The sequence below is a fragment of the Pseudorca crassidens genome, chromosome 20 (assembly GCF_039906515.1).
Source record: "Pseudorca crassidens isolate mPseCra1 chromosome 20, mPseCra1.hap1, whole genome shotgun sequence".
In the NCBI taxonomy this organism is placed as follows: Eukaryota; Metazoa; Chordata; class Mammalia; order Artiodactyla; family Delphinidae; genus Pseudorca; species Pseudorca crassidens.
Window position 1 is genome coordinate 33,411,941 of NC_090315.1, and position 20,535 is coordinate 33,432,475.

Genomic DNA, 20,535 nt, shown 5'->3' on the forward strand with positions numbered 1-20,535 from the left:
AAAAATATGATTTCTTCTAATTTGTCAGACATACTATAACTTAGGAGTATTTTATTGACGCCCTCTGAAAAATGGCAGGTGCTAGGACCTAGTGGAATTCAGGCAACTAGGGTAGGAGGTGCACCCAGGGTGTTGTACAGTGCAAGCAAGTACAGAAAAGCCAGTTCTTCCACATGTAAACTACTTAGACTCCATTTCATCTCTCTCATACCACCTCCAAGATTTCAGCAGCCTTTACCCTTTACCCTTTCGGTAAACCAAAAGCATGTTTCTTGTAAAGTCTCTATTGGAAGGAGGAGATCAAGGTCAAGGTCTTGGACAAGCTCTTGGAGACCTTCTTGGAGGAGGCAGTCAGAAAAGTAGAGGAGCAGGAAATATTGGAGGGATACTTGGAGGAATTGTGAATTTTATCAGCGAGACTGCAGCTGCTCAGTATACCCCGGAACCACCACCCACTGAGCAGCATTTCACCAACGTGGAGGCCAATGAAAGTGAGGAAGTTAGGAGGTTTCGGCAACAATTTGCACAGCTGGCTGGACCAGACATGGAAGTGGATGCCACTCACCTAATGAATATTCTCAACAAAGTCCTGTCTAAGCACAAGGATCTGAAGTCTGACGGCTTTAGTCTTGACACCTGCCGGAGCATCGTGTCCATCATGGACAGTGACACAACTGGAAAGCTGGGCTTCAAAGAATTTAAGTATCTCTGGAGCAACATCAAGAAATGGCAGCGTGTTTATAAGCAATATGACAGGGACCATTCTGGGTCTCTGGGAAGTTCTCAGCTGCGGGGGGCTCTGCAGGCAGCAGGCTTCCAGCTAAAGGAACAACTTTACCAAATGATTGTCCGCCGATATGCCAATGAGGATGGAAGTATGGATTTTAACAACTTCATCAGCTGCCTGGTTCGCCTGGATGCCATGTTTCGTGCCTTCAAATCCCTGGATAGAGATGCGGATGGCCTGATTCAGGTGTCTATCCAAGAATGGCTGCAGCTGACCATGTATTCCTAAAGTGGGCACTAAGTCGGGACTACCCTGGGGGACAGGAGTGCTGGAAGCTTAGCCATGCTCTCTGCACGGTTGCGGTTACCCCATCCAAAGCTGTCATTTCCTGCCGAGTTCTTTCATAACCTGACCTATTTCTGAACTTGTGCTGCCCTTTACTGCTTAATTAAACAGATTTTTCATGAAAAATGTTCTGAGTGGTTTGTATGTCGGCTTTTTGAGACGCAGGATTAATATGGACTTTTATATATGTGATGGGAATGCAAGGCAGGCTGTAATGGAGTAGATTTTAATAGATCATTTCTTATTTGGTGAATGAATTCCAAAGAGCAGGAAAGCTGTTGTTGTTATTGTTAAGAATGAAATTTTGAAAAAAATCCTGGAATAAATCAAGAAAGCTCTCAGGAGATATATTTTTCTCCTTTAAAAAAGGTGAGGAGGCAGGAAATTCAAAACCTGTTTTTCTGTTAATTCACATCAGGTCTTTCTGTTACATTTTTTTAAAAAAAAGTGTTTTCCTGGTAACCTGTTTAACTGTATAGAAACAGGTTCAGAAATGTGAAATTAAGCAGTTTTATAAAAGGTAGTATTTTTTTTAATGGTGGAACAACTATCTAAAATCTAGAATTCTTTAGTCCCTTTTCTCTAGCAAAATAAGCATGTAACAGTTTTGTTTTGATATAATTGTAAAGAGAATCAGGGCATTGGGGAATGAAAGAGTGTACTTATAGTTGAAATGTCTCTGGTTGCCTTAATGAATCAAAGTGATCGCTCTTACATGTACCTCAAAATCAGGCACGCCCTGCTGATGTTAGCCAGCTCTTGTCACGTCTTGCCCTGCCTCAGAGCAAAGAATATTCTTTCATTTGTTTGAAAACTGCAGACAGGAAAAAAAGTAAACAAAGAAAATGTACACAAATCATAACCAGTTATTTGCTATCTAAAGCGATAGAGAGATGTATAAATATATATAAATGTTGCTGAGTCTTTATTGCAGTGGTTCTCAGCCCTGACTGCAATTTAGAATCACCGGGAGAGCTCTTGAGCTGAGTCCCACTCCACATGAGTTAAATACAAATCTTTAGAGGTGGAGCTCAGAGATAAGTATTTTTTAAAGCTCCCCGGGTGATTCTGATGAGCAACCAAGGTTGACAGCCACAGCTTTAAGGTTAGTCTGTCTTCACTGTATTTTTCATATTAGTCTCAGCTGAAAACTGAGGTCCCCACAGGAGTCAGTGTTGCCAGCTTCCAAAAAAAAGAAGATAGGAGTATGGAGAAACTGCCACCCAAAAAGCAGGGGTAGTTGTGCCTTTCTTGTGAATGGCCCTTGGTTTGGCTTTTTCATTTTGATTCAGGTGGTGATAACGGGGCAAAGAGAATCCAGGAATCCCGGGCCAGTAGACTCAGCTAGAGAGGCTGCATTTTCAAGTGCTCTGTTCATCTGCCTATTTAATTGGTTTCTACCCTCCTTCTTCTCTGGGTTTTAATGCATTCCCTCTCTCCCAATCTACTTTGGAGGATCATCCTGAGTTTGAAGATAAATCCTTCCTTTTTGAGTCATTTAGAGGAAAGCTGTAACTGTTGAAATGATGTAACTGGCCTGTTAACAGCCCTCAGCTGCCTGTTAGAAATCCCCAGTGAAAATAGGACAGGTTGGCATTTGGCCTCTGTGGACACCATTATCACCATCACATAATATTTATGAAATACCACATGCGTGTAATTCTGAATTGAGCCAAGCCCAGAGATCACATCCGCTTTCCTCAAGGGACTTGTAATTTAAACTTGGTCTGGGGAGCTACTTAAAACAGGTGTGGTTATATTAGAATGAGGCTGCAACCGCACATTAATATCAGGATCCCTGTTTTAGAATATGGCCACTAGTATGTTAGGCATGGCTGTAGTAATATAGCCAGGAAAGGGGAAATCTGCCAAGATACCTTTTAAGGTCTCAGAATATTAAGTTTATAATTTAATCTTTCCACATGATGGTTGGGGAAAAGAAAACGTAGCCCCACTTTTCTCCCCTCACTTCATTTTAAATGTTTTATGAAAGTTAAGACAATTATCTCACACTAGGGGTGGTATTAAGTATTTCTCTTGCTCTTCAAGTTAAGGGATTACCTACTTTTATGATTCTCTTCCTGCATGCACAGGGCAAAACATCCTGAAGTTACCTAAGTTTCTCTTGTTCTTTTCTGAATTTGTGTAAAATTTGACAAATATCCCCAGGCACTAGAGTGGATCCCAGAAAATTTAGTCCGAAATCTGGATTTTTCCAAGTAAACAAACCTTTGGCATTGTGTAGAACCAATAGCCTAACAAGTGATTGAATTTCTTAATTTCCATCCAATGGGTTTTTTTGTTGTTTGTTTGTTTGTTTTAGTTGGTGTTTTAAAGACACATCTTCAGTGTAAGAGGGAGTATTCACCTGATAATTTTTTTCAAATGTTGCCTTTTCTACATGGAAGACTACTGATAGCCTAAGATGAAGGGCTTTCATTAATATAACTCCATCTCATTTTCAAATTTCTAAAAGCAATACAATCAATGTAGTAAGTTGAAAATAATAATGATTTTGTTTAAATGTGAAATTATACAGCTACATTTTTTAATTTCAAAATATCCCATATGATTTTGAAAAACACCTTAGTCTTGATTTAATACACTGAATTCTGTAACCTATAATAGCAGGAAAAAGAACTGTGTGTTCTGTACCTAAGAACAGCAAATGTCCAAAAACATTCAAAATTTGTATATCGTCTTAAAGGTCACTTTTAAAATATTTTTTGAGTAATAGTGCATGTGATTTAAAAGTTGATTTATGTATCAACTTCAATCAGAAATTTCATCAGTAATATTGCACAACTAACCCATAGTCAGGCCTTAAAAAATATTTGCTGAGGCACCTGCAGGGCACTGATACTTAATGTACATATTAATCTTGAAGTGCTTTCAGAATTACTTTTTTTAAAATGTCTATTTTTAATGCTAAGTAGATTAAAACAATTTAATCCCTAGAAAATTGATAATACAATTATGCAGGTGGGTAGAAATATGCTCTAAATAAGAATATTGAGGTAAACAGAATACCTCTTCCCTGACTCTCCTGGATAACTGAGAATTTATTGAATTTGAATAATAATACTCTTCCTGAGGAGTTCCATTAGTTTTTAAAGGAAAGAACCACAGCTTTGAGGAATAATTTTTTACCATGGGACTGATTTGAATTTGAAAAATTAAAGGAGTGTATTTTGCTGTATACTTTTTTATTATCTGTTTTTGAATATATTTTATCAACTTGCCTGCTTTAATTTGAATGATTGGGAGTCAGGTAAATGTTTAGGTAAATGTTAATTGTCATTGTGGCAATAGTGAGTTTTGTGACCTCAAGTAAAACTTACATCTCAATTTTTCATTAGTAAAAATGAAGAAGTTGAACGGATGATTTCTAAGATTCCTCCCAGTTCTAAATTTTATTATTCTGAAATTGGAACCTTAAAATGTATTATTTTATTAGTCCTATAATGAAATCTCTCAGAATAATTTCTATGCTGCCTTTTTTCCTTCACATTACTAGGATGAAAACTTACATATAGTTTCTCATGTGATTGAGTATCAAGAGTCTGCTTTAATATTCTTTTGTCGGTCAAAGCCACTCATATAAAACTGTTAAAGAAAACCAGGGGTCCAGAATATTACCTTTATTCGTGAATAGCAGTAATACTAAGGGTCTTTTACATTTCTCTTCCTCCATCTGAAAAATAAGCTATAATGCTTGACCTGTATTATACATAGGGTCCGGTAATATAGATAAAAACTGGATGCCTCACAATAAATCAAAGGCGTATTTCCAATCATATTACCTATGACCATATCTTCAGTGTCCATAGATCATTCTTTTTTTTAAATTTATTTAATTGAAGTATGGTTGATTTACAATGTTGTGTTAATTTCCACTGTACAACAAAGTGATTCAGTTATACATATATATACTTATTTTCATATTCTTTTCCATTATGGTTTATCACAGGATATTGAATATATTCATAGGTCATTCTTATATCTATACTTCAGAACTTCTTTTTTTTTGAATTTTATTTTTTTTATACAGCAGGTTCTTATTAGTTATCCATTTTATACATATTAGTGTATAAATGTCAATCCTAATCTCCCAATTCATCACACCACCACCACCCACCTCCCCGCCATTTTCCCCCCTTGGTGTCCATACATTTGTTCTCTACATCTGTGTCTCTATTTCTGCCCTGCAAACTGGTTCATTATACTTCAGAACTTCTATTCAAGACTTCTATGTTGCTTAGTGGAGAAAACCAATTGCAGAATAAATTTACCTTTATTGAGCATATATTCATGGTACCATAAGCTGTTCAGCCTCTAAGGCCTAATGAACAACAGCCCTCCATAGTACAGAAGAAAATTAAACGTTAGTGGCACAAGGAAAATTATGTCCCTTAAAACTCTGAAACTTCTGGGGTGATGAAAATATCGTAGCCATCAATTGTGATGGTGGTTACCCTGGTGTCTGCATTTTTTCAAAGAACATCAAACTGTACACTTAAAATGGATGCTTTTTATTGACTGTAATTGATACCTCAATAAAGTCGATTAAAGGAAAGGCAGAAAACAGCTGTCTTAGAGGCTGGTAATCAGACAAAAATGGAAGTCGGATGACCTGAGTTTTAAATCCTAGGAAGAAACCCTGTTACTTTAGGGAAATCTTGAATCCTCTGTTTCTACCTTCTCCGATGAGAAAGTGAAGGTAAATTATTCCTTTTTAGTTCCCACCCTGCAGCAAGATAAAGTAGTATGGTGACAGTGAGTCTTGGTTGCTTTGAGAAGCTGAGGAAAGCTACAAGATTTTTTTTCCCTAGAAAAATGTACATATAAAAAGGGCTGGGACTTCCCTGGCGGTCCAGGGGTTAACACTCCATGCTTCCACTGCACGGGACACGGGTTCGATCCCTGGTCAGGGGTTAAGACTCCACGCTTCCATTGCAGGGGGCAAGGGTTCGATCCCTGGTCAGGGAAATAAGATCCCGCATGCCCTGTGGCTCAGCCAAAAACAAAAAAGCAAAAAAAAAGGCATACCCTTTCAGAGGCTTCACAGCCTTCCCTTTCAAGCTCATCTGTGAAACCCCAGTGAAAAACACTGCCTAAGTGTCTTAAGGTGAACCCAAAGTATCAGTAGTAGGTGAGAGTAGGTGAGGAAAAGGTAGCATCGTTTTTTAGCACCTACCTGTGTGTGCTAGGCAATGGGAATACACTGCACAGAGGAAGGCAATCCCTGCCCTAGAGGAACTCTTGATGGTTGAAATGTAGACACTCAGTCACAGTTAAAGATTACGCTCTCATCAGTGCCAAACATCTGCTAACCTATCAAGTATCACACTTAGCTTTGTTGTTACTAGTTCATAGTTCATCTGACAACATGAAGATCTTGCTGCCAAAATGATTCCACACCTGGGATTATAATCATTGAGTTTATTGTCCTCTTCCTTTCTCCCTCCTCCTCCTCCTCTTTCCCCCTCCATCTTTCTCTTCCACTCTCCATCTCACTTTTCCTTTCTCCTCTTCCCCTTTCCTTCTTGTTCTCTCTCTTCTTTCTCTTCCTTCCATCCTCCCTCCTTCTCTGCCTTGCCTCTCTCTCCCTTTCTTCCTCTCTTCCTTAAGCTTTCTCTCCTTTCTTCCCATTTCATCTTCTCAGTGTTCCCATCTAGGTGAGTAGTTCATGTGTAGGAAAAACTCTGTATTCGGTCAGCATGGATTAGAATTATCAACCCCTTCTTTTATAATACCATCAAGAAATACCTGCTGCAGTGTATAGATATAAACATCATACGAATTAGGTTTAGTTTCCAAGGCTTAGAAGTGCAGGATCTTCCAGGGCCCGATATCACTAAGGGGCCCTTGAGGTTGCTCGGGTTTGCTTACTTTCTCCTGCTTTATTGCAGAGTAAGCACAGAAAGGAGAAAGAATGTAGCTGTGACTATTGCCTCAATTTGCCCCTTTCCTTTCCCTTCTATCTCCTACATGGAGAGAGTCTCTTAGTGACCCACTGGTGTTGGCCATCATGGCAGGCCCACCATCGATGGTGGAATGAAGGCTTCAGTCCCACCTAGGATGAAATCCCCCATCCTGCTTCCCAGAGAGGCTCCCATCAAGGCTGAGCTCAAGAACCCACAATGAGTGCCATAGAGCCAGTCTAAATGAGCCTCAGTGATAAAATGTTTATATTGATCACTCAACAGTAATATATTTTTCTTCCTTCTGAGTTGGGAATAGGTGGGCCACTCACTAGCTGTTCTATCTCAGTGCGAACATTTTTCCAAATTGGCTCAGTGCATGACGAGGCTGAGCTGCGTGGCATGTCTGAATTTCACCTTGTGGGCTGTGATTAATAGTCATTCAACCAGTGGCCCTGCTAACTGATTTCTACCATCCTTTCACAGAACCATGATGGCAGTATCGACTTCCGAGAGTATGTAATTGGCCTGGCTGTCCTGTGCAACCCTGCCAACACAGAGGAGATCATCCAGGTGGCATTTAAGGTACTGTCAGCCCCACTGAAATCATCTTGGTCTGTCTCGTAAACAAGTGTTGACTCTAAGTGTATTATCTGAAAATCAGTGCATCTATTACGAGTGTTTATAGATCTGCTGTGACATGTACACGAGGGCAATGTGATTAAGACAATCGCTACCGAGAATAAAGAAAAGACAAGCATCCATTTAAGCAAAAAGAAAGTCTTTGGAAGCAGCCTAGTTAACAGCATTAAAATTGAAGAGCAGGTGATTTCATAAATTAGTTTAAAAATTATTTCTTTTCAGCCTCCCCATTTTGGAGCCCCAAAGTGAGGTTTATAAATAAACACCACCTGTCTATAGTCATCCCAATTCACCAGGCAGAAAGTTCTGATCCATCCTTATTTTCTCACTCTGTATGTCAGAGATATTTTAGGTGATCTTTTCCCGATGGAGTTTACTTTGTTGTGGTGGTGTCAGGTGAATACCATCATAAATGTCTCAAGTTTCCACCCTATGTGTTTTCCTGTATATCACATATATTGTCACAGCAGTATGGGGGGTTGAGGGGCAGATGAATAAAATCCATGTCCCCCATCCCTAGCAGAACTTAATGGAGGTTTGAATTATGAGAACTCAGATTCCATTTTATCACTTATATATGCAAAAAGGAGAGGGAAGAGTACATTCCCAAAGTGTGTTTTGGTTCTTTGGAGATGAAACGTGCTTTATCTAATTAGTATTTGAATGGGATGTTCCCTTCCATATTTTAATCTTACATGATCTGCTCTCAAGTAAAACAAAAACTTGATCTCACTTACCAAGCTGTGTATGTGGAATCTTATCATACAGCTCTTTGAGTCTCTGCTTCATCCACCATAACAGCTGAGGACCTTCCCCATGCCTCTTTCCTACTCTTATTTCTTCCTTATTTTCTCTGAGAAGAATATCCCACTGTGTCCTCAACAAGTGTTTTCCCCTCTATCATCTAGAAAGACTCTCTTCCTCCCAGAGTCCTTTCTCACGTCTTAGAGGCCACCTGGGTTAGCCTCACGAATTTCCATGTGTTCTGTCCTTGACAGAGGAGTCCCCAGGTTGACTTTTTATTTCAGATTGGTTTCAACTGAGTTAACTGCTAGGCCTATAAAGAACGTAAGAGGTTGATGCTTAGCAGATGGTCTCAAGGCAAGGGCCAGAACTCTTTCCAAGCTGAAAACTTTTACAGACTTATTCATCATAAAACCTAAAATTATACACATAGCTAACTTATTCCAACCCAGACATTTCTGTTTCTGTTCTGAGATTGTCTGTGTGATTATAAGGTCAGCTGGGCAAGTGGTCACTTTGGGTTTACCAATGAAAGACCTGATAGAAAATTTGGCCCTTAATCATAGTAATTATTGTCTTTAAAGAAGTCCTGAGATTTTTCTCTTGCCTAGACCTTGGTTTTGAGGGGGGACAGGGAGAGGAAAGAAGAACCTAAAACTATAATTAGCTCTTTTCTTCAGTAAAGCAAGTGTCATGTTTTACTTTGGTTATTTTTTTATCCTTCTCAGGGGTGTATGATGTTTTGGTTTTTTTGTTTTGTTTTGTTTTGTTTAAGTGTCTATTTGCCTATTTTATTTTATTTATTTATTTTTTGGCTATGTTGGGTCTTCGTTGCTGTGTGCAGGCTTTCTCTAGTTGCGTCGAGCAGGGGCTACCCTTCGTTGCGGTGCACGGGCTTCTCACTGCAGTGGCTTCTCTTGTTGTGGAGCACAGGCTCTAGGCATGTGGGCTTCAGTAGTTGTGGCTCACAGGCTCAGTAGTTGTGGCTCATGGGCTCTAGAGCGCAGGCTCAGTAGTTGTGGCGCACGGGCTTAGTTGCTCCACGGCATGTGGGATCTTCCCGGACCAGGGATCGAACCAGTGACCCCTGCATTGGCAGGCAGATTCTTAACCACTGTGCCACCGGGGAAGTCCCTGTATGATGTTTTTGAAAATTATTTTGGCATGCTTCTATTTTTCATTTAGTAGTATCATTTTGTATATATACAGAATGCATTCACATCCTTTTATTTGGGTAACACTTCACAGTTAACTTCCCATCTTTGATCATATTTCATCATCACGGTGACCTTTAGAGGTAGAATATTAGTCAGCATTCTTCAGTTGTAAGCAGTCGGCATAGACTCTGGTGGAGGAATCAGTTGTGAGGACAGCAAGCAGGCTCCAGGGAATACTCCAAAGCAGGCAGCTCCAGAGGTCCCAGCTGCGGGAGCTGCTCTACATCTCCCTTGGGCACTGCTGTTAGAGTGAGCAAACTCCAACGCTGTTCATCATTCAAATTCCAGGCAGAGTCCAAATGGTCTTGGACCATGTGCTTGCTAGGAAAGACAGGATGTTTTGATTCAGAGTCCCACAGCATTCCGTGCACTGGGGAGATATCGCTCCCCCATTCTCCAAGGAAAATGGGGTGTTAAAACTTCTACCAGAGCCCAGATCATGAGATTTACCTTAGATCTGGGAACTCTGTAGTAGGGAGGCTATTGGGAGCGATGAGGAATTGAGAGAAATGGAGGGGTTTTCGTGGGGTAGTTGTGACAAAGGACAAATGGAGAGGAAGTAAAAGTCCCCAGAATGGACGTGTGAAGGAAACACACAGACGGAAGAGCCATCAAAGGACCAAATTTAGATGATTTGATAAGTTGGTGAGAATTCTTTAGGAATGGAAGACTTTTACAGAAAAATTAGAGTTTGTGAGAAGGTGGGGGGAGGTTGTGACTGAATCCTGGCAGTTAGTGCCTGAAGTCCAAGGCCCATAAAGAGCCCCGGGGCTACTGTTGTGAAAACAAATGCTAGCTAATTCACTTTGCGCTTTCCAGCTATCTTATCGTCCATTTAGGGGCTGAGTAGTAGAAAATGGACTAGGCGTCCCAGTGCCTTCTTATCTGGGAGCAGCAAATCACAACTTCGAATTATATTCTTCTCCCCCCACCCTAGTGAACAATTAAAACACTATTCAGTATTTGCTTATTGTTCTTTTCATGATTATCACACCTCATCTAATGCCTGTTTTTGATCGTGTATTTGGTCAGAAGTGGATACCTTAACAGCAGGAACTGTAGATATTTGCCTGCATTTGGGCGACAGCTTGACCATTTACAAGCTGTGTGACCTTGGGAAAGTTACCTGGCTTCCTTGTTGCTCAGCTTTCTCATCTGTGAGATAGGGCTAATAACAACACCCCCCCTTACATAAGACTATTATTAGGGTTCAATGAGTGTGTAAAGTGATTTGAACATGTTGGATCAGTGCCTGCAAAGAGTCAGTGTTGATATCATGAAAAAATGTTAATACCCTGGAGAGGATTATGAATATGGCATATTAATTATCTATCAGTTACCCCTGCATTGCTGCTTGACTTTTAGACTATCCCACCCTTTCCCCTCTGCCTATAAACATATTGTCTCTCCCTTCCTGAAGGCAGCCTCCTTTTGTACGTGGTTATTACCCCATTTATCTCCTGTGCTTTATTCCATAATTTCTTAAAAGAAGAGCCATGCCTGTTGCCTCCATGCCTCACCTCTCTAATCATTGCTTGATTCCTGTTACCATCCGTCGCCAGGATCTCCTCATTGCCAAATCCAGCAAACCTTCTTGCTTCTTGCTTGGCCTTCCTATGCCATTTTACTCTGTTGGCCATTACCACACTCAGAGTTTCTTCCTCTTTGCTGAAAACCTTCCCTAGCTTCCAAGATGCATGCTCTTTCTTTCTGCTTCTCCATGTCTCTGGCTGCTGCTTCTGAGTTTTTCTGGCCGGTTCCTCTTCCCTGCACACACCTCAACTCTTGCTGTTCCCAGGGCTCTGCCTTACTTTGTGCACTTTCCACAGAGAAGCTCAAACACACTTGTAGTTTCAATCTTTACCTGAATTCATATCTGAAGCCTCATCACTCTCCTGAGCTGATGTGCTCAATCTTAACTTCCTCCTGGCACTTCTGACTCAAATTTAAGCTCTCCAGGTCTAACCCTTGATCTCATTGGGAACCTGTTTTCCCACTCTTGGTAACATAACCCTCCTTCACCCATTTGCCCAAGCTAGAATCCCTCAGCCGTCTTTAGCTCCTTTTTTTCCATCACTACAGACCTCTAACTGATATGTAAGTCCTGTCTTTGCTTCCTTATAAATTCTGTCTCTTCCTGCCCTTCCTGCTTCTCCACCCCAGACTCTTAATTGTTTTTCATGCCTCTAGTCCTTTCAACTTTCTGCCCTCTCTCCATCCTCCACACTTTGCCTCAGAGCTCCCTCAGTTCACAGGCAATCACCCCACAGCCCTTCCCATCATAATCCTGCAGGGGTAGATGAGGCCTTATATGGCCATCATGATCTGATCCTTGCTTGTCTTTCTCTCTCCTGACTTGAGCCCCAGGCAATTGCCTGCCAGTACTTGTATGTTCTGGGAACATCTCTTCATGTTTTAAGACCCAACTCAAATGTCATAAAGCCTTCCCTGACCTCTCCGGGTAGGATTCATCTTGTTTACACAGGACTCCCATGTGCTTTTGTACTTACTATGGTTATATCCCCTATTTTTTCCATGTGCTTTTGTACTTACTATGGTCGTAGCCCGTATTTTTCTTTAAAGATTTATTTATTATTTTATTTATTTTTGGCTGCGGCACACAAGATCTTTTGTTGCAGCGCACGGGCTTCTCTCTAGTTGTGGCACACAGGCTCCAGGGAGCGTGGGTTCTGTAGTTTGTGGCATGGGGTCTCTCTAGTTAAGGCGCGAGAGCTCAGTAGTTGTGGCGTGCGGGCCTAGTTGCCCTGCGGCATGTGGAATCCCAGTTCCCTCACCAGGGATCGAACCTGCACCCCTGAATTATAAGGCAGATTCTTTACCACTGGACCACCAGGGAAGTCCCTATAGCCCCTATTTTAATCCTATCTCTTTCTACCACTAAACTATAAGTATTGTGAAGGCAGCAGATACCATACTTATGGACATATATCCCTAGCCCCCCACACAATGAATGTCTGAATTACTAAACAGTTTATTTTTTAAGATTATTACATACCACCATTGCTCTGGAGGAGCTCATTCTTAGGCTTTATTTTCTTTTTCCTTCAGCTCTTTGATGTTGACGAGGATGGCTTCATAACAGAGGAAGAGTTCGCCACCATTATGCAGGCTTCCCTTGGAGTGCCTGACCTTGATGTTTCTGGTCTCTTCAAGGAAATAGCCCAGGGGGATTCTGTTTCATATGGTGAGTAGGCAGTTTGGCTCCTGGTTCGGTGTACTGTACAGTATACAGTGTACATCCAGACTATGACTGACCCTCATACAAGAGTGTTGTTTCCCCCCACTAATACGTTAACAATAGAAGTAATAGTAACAATGATGATGATAGTAATAATAGTAGTAGTGGTGTAATGGTAGAAGCTAATTATTGAGGACTTACCGTATGCTAAGCACTCTTCACACATTTTATATGTATTAATTCATTTATTCTTTATAGCAAGCCTATTCAATCAGTACTCTTCATTATTCTTATGTTACTGAGATGCAAAGAATTTAGGTGACTTACCTAAGATCATCTACTAGAGAATGTCAGAGTTGTAGCCACAGTAGAGGGATATGGACTGAGGCACCCACAGTAATAACAGTAGCTAAACCATCTATTAATGTTTCCTGTTAGTGGCTTAGATGAGCTTTCACGTTCATTATCTCACATCATGTTGATGGCACCCCTGTGAGGTAGGGACTATCGTGGAGGAAGACCTTGTGGCCAAGTGGCAGGTCCGTCCACCAGTGACCAGCCTTTCTCCTGATGGCTCGAGTCCACACATGAAGACAAGTCCCCTAAGGGCTGAAGGGATGGTTCATCAGTTTCACAGTGTCCTTGGGAAACACACCTCAGTGGAGAGGCCTCTGCCTTAGCTTTGATATGGTCGTAGTTGTCAGCGTGGCTTATCTTCCCCAGTCTTCTCTCATGGGCCAGAGGGGGATTCCTCTTGAATGCCTTTTTCCTTCTGGTGTTCAAAGAGTTTCAACCCGATAACTTTCATGGGATGGGGGAATTAGTTCATAGACTTCTCTTACTCTTCTGTTTTTTGTTTTGTTTTGTTTTGTTTTTTGCGGTACGCGGGCCTCTCACTGTTGTGGCCTCTCCCGTTGCGGAGCACAGGCTCCGGATGCGCAGGCTCAGCGGCCATGGCTCACGGGCCCCATACGGGATCCTCCCGGACCGGGGCATGAACCCGTGTCCCCCTCATCGGCAGGCGGACTCTCAACTACTGTGCCACCAAGGAAGCCCTACTCTTCTGTTTTTAATTACTGTCATTTTGGCTGTCCTTATTCTATTTTAGGTAATTAAGTGTACTTATCTATTAAGTTCATTTTAAAAAAAAATAGATAAAATGGCAAGTAGATACTGATATAAAACTTAAGAGTCTGGGCTTCCCTGATGGTGCAGTGGTTGAGAGTATGCCTGCCGATGCAGGGGTCACGGGTTCGTGCCCCGGTCTGGGAAGATCCCACATTGCTGCGGAGCGGCTGGGCCCGTGAGCCATGGCCGCTGAGCCTGCGCATCCGGAACCTGTGCTCCGCAATGGGAGAGGCCACAACAGTGAGAGGCCCGCATACCACACACACAAAAAAAAACAAAAACAAAAAACTTAAGAGTCAAAAACCCCATGTGTACTAATTCGCTGACCATTTTCATTGCATAGTTAATACTCTGTATTACTCCAAACTACAAATTTTGAAAAAGTATTTGGAATAGCTATTTCAATGGAAACTAATACTAAGAATTATTTGTAGGTAGTCATATTTTTACCTGTCAGTTTTAGTATGTTTTTAGGGAAATCTACTCTGTTTTTTGGAGTTCAACCTTTTTCTTTTTAGAATACACAGAATATCTCCCTTTCCCCAATATTATGCAAGCCCACTTTTTTTTGCAGGAATGTTTGAGGTATTTAAGTATGATTTTATGAAAGAATAGGTATAGAAATGTATCATGAATGTATCCATTTACATTATTTAAATGTGGTAGTTTAAATTGTTTTCATTCTTGGTTTTCCTTTAGCCAAATTAATGCCCAAATTCTACTTATTGCCAGCTCTCAGCACTTCTAGAAATGAGTTACTCTTTAATGCCACTAGCATCCCCAAAGAGGACAGAGAGCCTTGATCTTTTGACCAGAGCACAAGTCTTAAAATTAAAGCTCGTGGTTTCAGTAGATCAACACTCCTGCCCACGTATCTTAGAAGTCACTTATGTCCTCTGTATCTTTGTCATTGAAATAGACTCATTCAGATAAATCTTTATTTTGGATGTTAAGAAAGAACAATTAATAGCTTGCCTGATTTGGAAATATAAAGTGCTCTGTCAATGCAAAATAATGTTGTAATTGCAAAGAATGATCTGGGCTCTATCTGGTGACTTCCTCATCACTAAGACCTGTTTTTATCTTCAAGAGTTGCTAGATAGTCTAATGTGCCATGAAGTAGACACTTGGTTATCAGAGGATTTTTTTTTTTTTAGTGAATGGATAGAAATAGGATATTGGGTTTAAAACCTTTTATTATAGAGTCAAATAGCAAGCTGATTCAAAGACCAAGCTCACTTTGCTATATAAGCTCAATAAAGTTTTCTCCGTCCAAACAGAAGAGGAGAGAGAAATGTCAAACTTGAGGGTAGCATCATATTTCAGAAACTCCAGGTTACCGGAGGCTTGGGTTCAAATTCTGATGGTTAATTTTGTAAGCCTTCTATACTCTACCTCACTTCCTAAATCTCAAACACCTGAGATAAAAGGAGGCCTACTACTCAGGGGTCTTGTGATATGATTAGTGAATATTGTACACGCTACTTGCCCTTACTGATCATAAGTCAGGGCTCAGCTTTTCAAGATGGTTTATTTCTTTACCAGAGTTAAAGGTTAAAATAGTTTTAAAAGCCAGTGATAGAGAGTCCTGGGTAATAAATTTTGTTAACATTTTCTATTACAAAAAAATAATAAAATTACATAAAACATAAACATAGAGCACAACAAAGTTTTACAAATGAACCCTTGTGTAACTACCACTCAGGTCAAGGAATAGAGCTTTTCAATAACTCTAGAAGCCTCCATGTGCCTATTCCCAAATAGAACCCCTTCTTCTGTCTTGAAGGAGGGAACTGCTGACCTGACTTAAAAAGGAATCTTTGCCTGCTTTGTTTTAGCATTTCACCACAAAAGTACACATCTTTAAATATATTTTAGTTTTGCCTAAGTTTTTGAACTTTACATAATGGTCTCATACAATATGTGTTCCTTTGCATCTGGCTTTTTTCATTCAACATTATGGTTTTAAGATTCATCCACATTGTTACAACACAGCTATTCATTCATCTTCATTGCTGTGTGGCACTTTGTTCCACAAATATGCCATGATTTACTTAGCCATTCCAACTGTTGACAAACCTGTGAATTGTTTCCATTTTTTACCTATTATGAATAATGTTGCTATGAACATTCTCATACCTGTCTCCCAGAGCACAATACGCACAAATTCTCTCACTTATATACCCTGGAATAAAGTATGCATATCTTCAACTTGACTAGCTAATGGAAAAAACTATCTCCCAAAGTGGTTGTATAATTTAAAGGGGTTGAGTAATAGACTTTTACGATCATTGTATTATTAAGATCATATGTTAATCTGCATCATGCCAAAAGAAGATTCACCTCAATTTATTGGATTTTGTTTTTTTTCCTCTTTTAGAGGAATTTAAAAGTTTTGCCCTAAAGCATCCAGAATATGCTAAGATATTTACAACCTACTTAGACCTCCAGACGTGCCATGTGTTTTCATTACCAGAAGAAGTCCAAGCAACTCCCTCAGTCGTAAGTAATAAAGTCAGCCCTGAAAGTCATGAAGAGAGTACCTCAGACAAAAAGGACGACTGAAAGCAAACATTCCTAATAAGGAAAATGCGGTGGCTTTTACTTGAAATTTCAAAGGCATTTACTCATAGTATTTTATTTGTGATTGAGTAATGATGTTTAAAATAGAAAGCTTTTTTATAAAAAAATGATAGATTTTCTTATTGAAATGCTTCTATTCACATGTGTTTATCAAGTAATATTCATTTTCTTTTACATTATATTTTGCTATACTGATGGGCTTATTGGCAATAAAGATGTTTTTATGGATTTTCCAGGCTAATTTGCATATCCAAATGAATGAAATGGTCTCCCTTATTTACTGATGAGCATTAATCAACGCTGCAAAAAGTTTTAAAAGTATAAATAATTTTTCATTTACTTTCCTCTAAAGAAATAAGGTTAGCTTTAATCCCTTCCCATTCTAGAAATAAGAATGAAGAGTCTGAGGAACGTTGCAGAATTTTATACCTTTAACTTCACAGATTCATTTTTTCCATTTGCATTTCAGTTTCTTGGATCACTAAACATGGGGGGATTGGAAGGGAGAGCTCCGCTAATTAGATGAGACTTCTTAAAAACTCATATTCTCTTGACCATGCATCCCTATTGCAGATTTCCTTAACCACCTGCTAAGGAGATCATAACCTTTTGCATGATCTACAGATTGAGAACTTTGTTTTAAAGACAACAGCTATGGCCAAAGGCTGTGTGGGAATTGCCTTATCGAAGGTAACATTAATTGCCTAACGAGAAAAATTGTTTGCCACAGAGTTTAGTTTAATTTGAGTTGGGTAATTTAGAATGTAGCCCTTGCCCAGTAAATGAATCAGATTTACTTTATTTATATATTATTAGAATTAATATATTTTATCATCTAAGTGGGAGTTTTATTTTATTGTGTCCTCTCAAATTTTAGAGCTTGCCTGAAATATCTACAGGGAAAATACGAAAGGTTCCAAATTATCACCGAAAGCTAAGGAATCCAAAAACCTACTTTATTAATGCAAGACCACAATTTAACCCCCAGGCAGGAATTTAACGGTGATATTTTTTTCCTTTAGGTTAAGCAATAATTTCCCTCAAGTGCTATTTTATTATAGTCACACATGCTTACTAAAAAGTTTCATCCTTAAGTATGAAGGATGAAACAGTATGATTGTTTGCTTTTTACATATCTTAAGCTATTTAGACAGAGCATTGAATAAGCTGAAAACAATTTCTTAAGTAATTAGGAAAGTACATCTTTATAATATTGGTTGTCATATGCAATTGAATGTATGTATTACTCAGGTACCATGATTTTTATCACAGAAAACCCACATATTAATCCCATTAATCATGAAAAGGTAGCATTTTAAATTACAAGCTTGCTGTGAGGCTCTTGAAAGTGATCCCATTGTTTTCCTGTTTTAAAGTAATATTTTATGTTCTTTAACTCCACTTCTGCCAATGTAATATTCCTATTTTATTATGTTACTGAACAAACTTGCTACATAAAATTCTTGGCAATTAAAAATTCTGGTTTTGCCATTTTGTCTCAAATGTAATATACCTTTTTAATATCATGGTTTGAACGTAAGTTTGCATATTTATGAATGTGATTAATCATTTTTGTTTGCATTTAAGCCTTATGAAATGTCAGACATAATTTTACTCTAATGAAAGACTCAAATTTTAGCCAAAGCAGCAATAGTTATTATTCCTAAAGAAGTTGACTTTTGACTGGTAGGGTGTATGTAATAACACGAGTCATGACTGTCAGTCTACTACCAACGAGGCCTCTACTTTTATGCCATCTAAACAAAGATTTCCTTCAAAGAGTTTTTTCTCCTCTTAGAATTTAAAGTAAGAAATTAAATTTAACTAAATCAGTTAAATGCACTGTGGTTTTATATAATAGTTTGAAAAAACGAGGTTACTCCTTGAAATGAGAAATACTGGATCCTAAGACCTATAAAGACCATAAAAATTTCCATCAGAACAGTTCTATTGAAGGATAACAGCATACTGAATGCTTATAGAACAAGTTGCTTGCATTATGCATATTTAATTCTCCTTTGCCAATGCTTTTAGAGTGTTGGAAGGCTGAGTGTGATCGCTAGTAGTGCTACCTCTAATGGATATTTAAAAGAGCCCCTTTTAGAAGACACATGGTCTGCTGTCTGCATGAGGCACAGCAGTACAGATATCTGACTCCCAGACTCAGGAGCTCTCCCTTTCAGACTGTTACAGATGCAAGGTGGTTAGTTGATGCCAGTTAATTGATACACCATTGACTGTATTGGAACAAGTGGGCTCTCGACCACAAAGGTCCTTGTGGAATTCTTATCAAGGAATCACTAAAGAGGATTAAAAGACACTAGTAAGAAGCCATCCCCTAGGAAAGCATACATGTTTATAATTCTTTTTTTCTTTTCTGTTCACTTGAATGGACTTTTCCATTTTTGGTAAATTGTTATACCAGAGTATTCCATCAATGCTATGCTGTGAGTTGATAGAGGTGAAGGCCCTCACAAAGTTCTTGACATATATCCAACATACATATCACGTATACATATCATAAACAATGTAGATGGTATTTATATACTGCTTTTTCACTTGCAATATAACATTTTCCAGTATCATTAAAATTACCTGGAAATGTAAATTTTTAAAAGTATACCTAATACTCCTTCAGAGTATAACATAGTATATAGCTATAACATAGTATATAGCTATAACATAATATATGTGATCTTTCTTCAAATATTGAAACTGTGAGTTTGATTTTCATTTTGGGACTATTAAAAATAATCAACTCCATACTCCATAATAGTTTATAATTATGAATAGTTTGCTAAGGGGCTTATTTATACTTACTGAATTCCAAAATGAAAAATTTTTTGGCTAAAGATTTTATAATTATTAACTTTATTTTAAATTAATTTTATTACAGGAAAAAATTGAAATGATTATTTTTGATTCCATAGTTTTAACCTCATGTAATAGTTAACAGGTTCATGTCTTTTAAAGGTAAGTAGACTTCATCTTTTTGAAGGTATTTTTCCCTTTGTAAAAGTAACAGACTTACTAATTATTACAATAAGTAATAATAATAATACTACCAATCTGGCATCCTTACTATGTATCAGGCATTGTACTAAGTGATTTACAGACATCAACACATTTAAACACTCAATGAAGCATAGGTATTGTTGTCCCTAGTTTTACTAAACAAAATTTAGAACTATCCCTAAGTTACTCATTAAGTGGCGGAGCTTGCAATTAAACCTAATTTTGTCTGATTCCAAAGGCCATGCTTCTAATCATTTATATAAAGCAGCAAAGCTGCCTGATTTATAAAATTTATAGATTGAGCATCTGCCCGTGTATTTTTCTACTTGTGGGAAATTTTGACTTAGTTCTTTTTTTATTTTTTTATTTTTTATTTATTTATCTTTTGGCTGCATTGGGTCTTCGTTGCTGCATGTGGGCTTTCTCTAGTTGTGGCGAGTGGGGGCTACTCTTTGTTGCGATGTGCAGGCGTCTCATTGCGGTGGCTTCTCTTGTTGAGGTGCATGGGCTCTAGGCACACGGGCCTCAGTAGTTGTGGCATGGGGGCTCAGCAGTTGTGGCTCACGGGCTCTAGAGTGCAGGCTCGGTAGTTGTGGCGCACAGTTGTTCCGCGGCATGTGGGATCTTCCTGGACTGGGGATCGAACCCGTGTCCCCTGCATTGGCAGGTGGATTTTTAACCACTGTGCCACCAGGGAAGCCCTTGACTTAGTTCTTAAAGAGAGACAGTGGTAGTTCAGAATGGTTCCAAGCAGTGGCTGAGATGGGGAAAAAGATTGGCCAACCCCAGCCTAGAAAAGTGAACCCTCCTGACCCTCTTCATTGTGGCCCAGGATAGATCAGCTGAAAACCCTGAAACCTTCCTGTAGAAATAGTACAAGTTACTGTAAACCAAAGGTGAGGTGAATGCCAGGGTACTACAGTAACCTTTTTCCTTTGTGGGTAGTGGTAGAGCATGAATTCTCTACTTTTCATGGGTCCCTCTGCTGCAGTGGCCTTTTCTGTCACATCT

The 20,535-nt window shown here is 39.2% G+C and overlaps 2 protein-coding genes across 3 annotated transcripts in view; both read left to right on the forward strand.

Annotated features, from left to right (window-relative positions):
• Positions 1-18,012, forward strand: part of LPCAT2 (lysophosphatidylcholine acyltransferase 2) — a 65,796-nt gene extending 47,784 nt beyond the window's left edge. For both annotated transcript variants that reach the window (XM_067718745.1, XM_067718746.1), the window contains 3 exons: positions 7,483-7,581; positions 12,669-12,804; positions 16,307-18,012. In XM_067718745.1, coding sequence (XP_067574846.1) covers positions 7,483-7,581; positions 12,669-12,804; positions 16,307-16,491 — 420 coding nt within the window. In that variant the 3' untranslated portion in view covers positions 16,492-18,012. The remainder of the gene's footprint in view (positions 1-7,482; positions 7,582-12,668; positions 12,805-16,306) is intronic.
• On the forward strand, positions 155-1,198 carry CAPNS2 (calpain small subunit 2). Its single transcript, XM_067718641.1, has one exon. It carries the CDS (start codon positions 266-268, stop codon positions 1,013-1,015), a length of 750 nt encoding a protein of 249 aa, XP_067574742.1. The 5' UTR covers positions 155-265; the 3' UTR covers positions 1,016-1,198.
• Positions 18,013-20,535: the final 2,523 nt, after the last annotated feature.

Bases quoted from the DNA above. Each gene is read 5' to 3' on its own strand.
- CAPNS2 (XM_067718641.1), top strand. From the start codon at position 266: ATGTTTCTTGTAAAGTCTCTATTGGAAGGAGGAGATCAAGGTCAAGGT.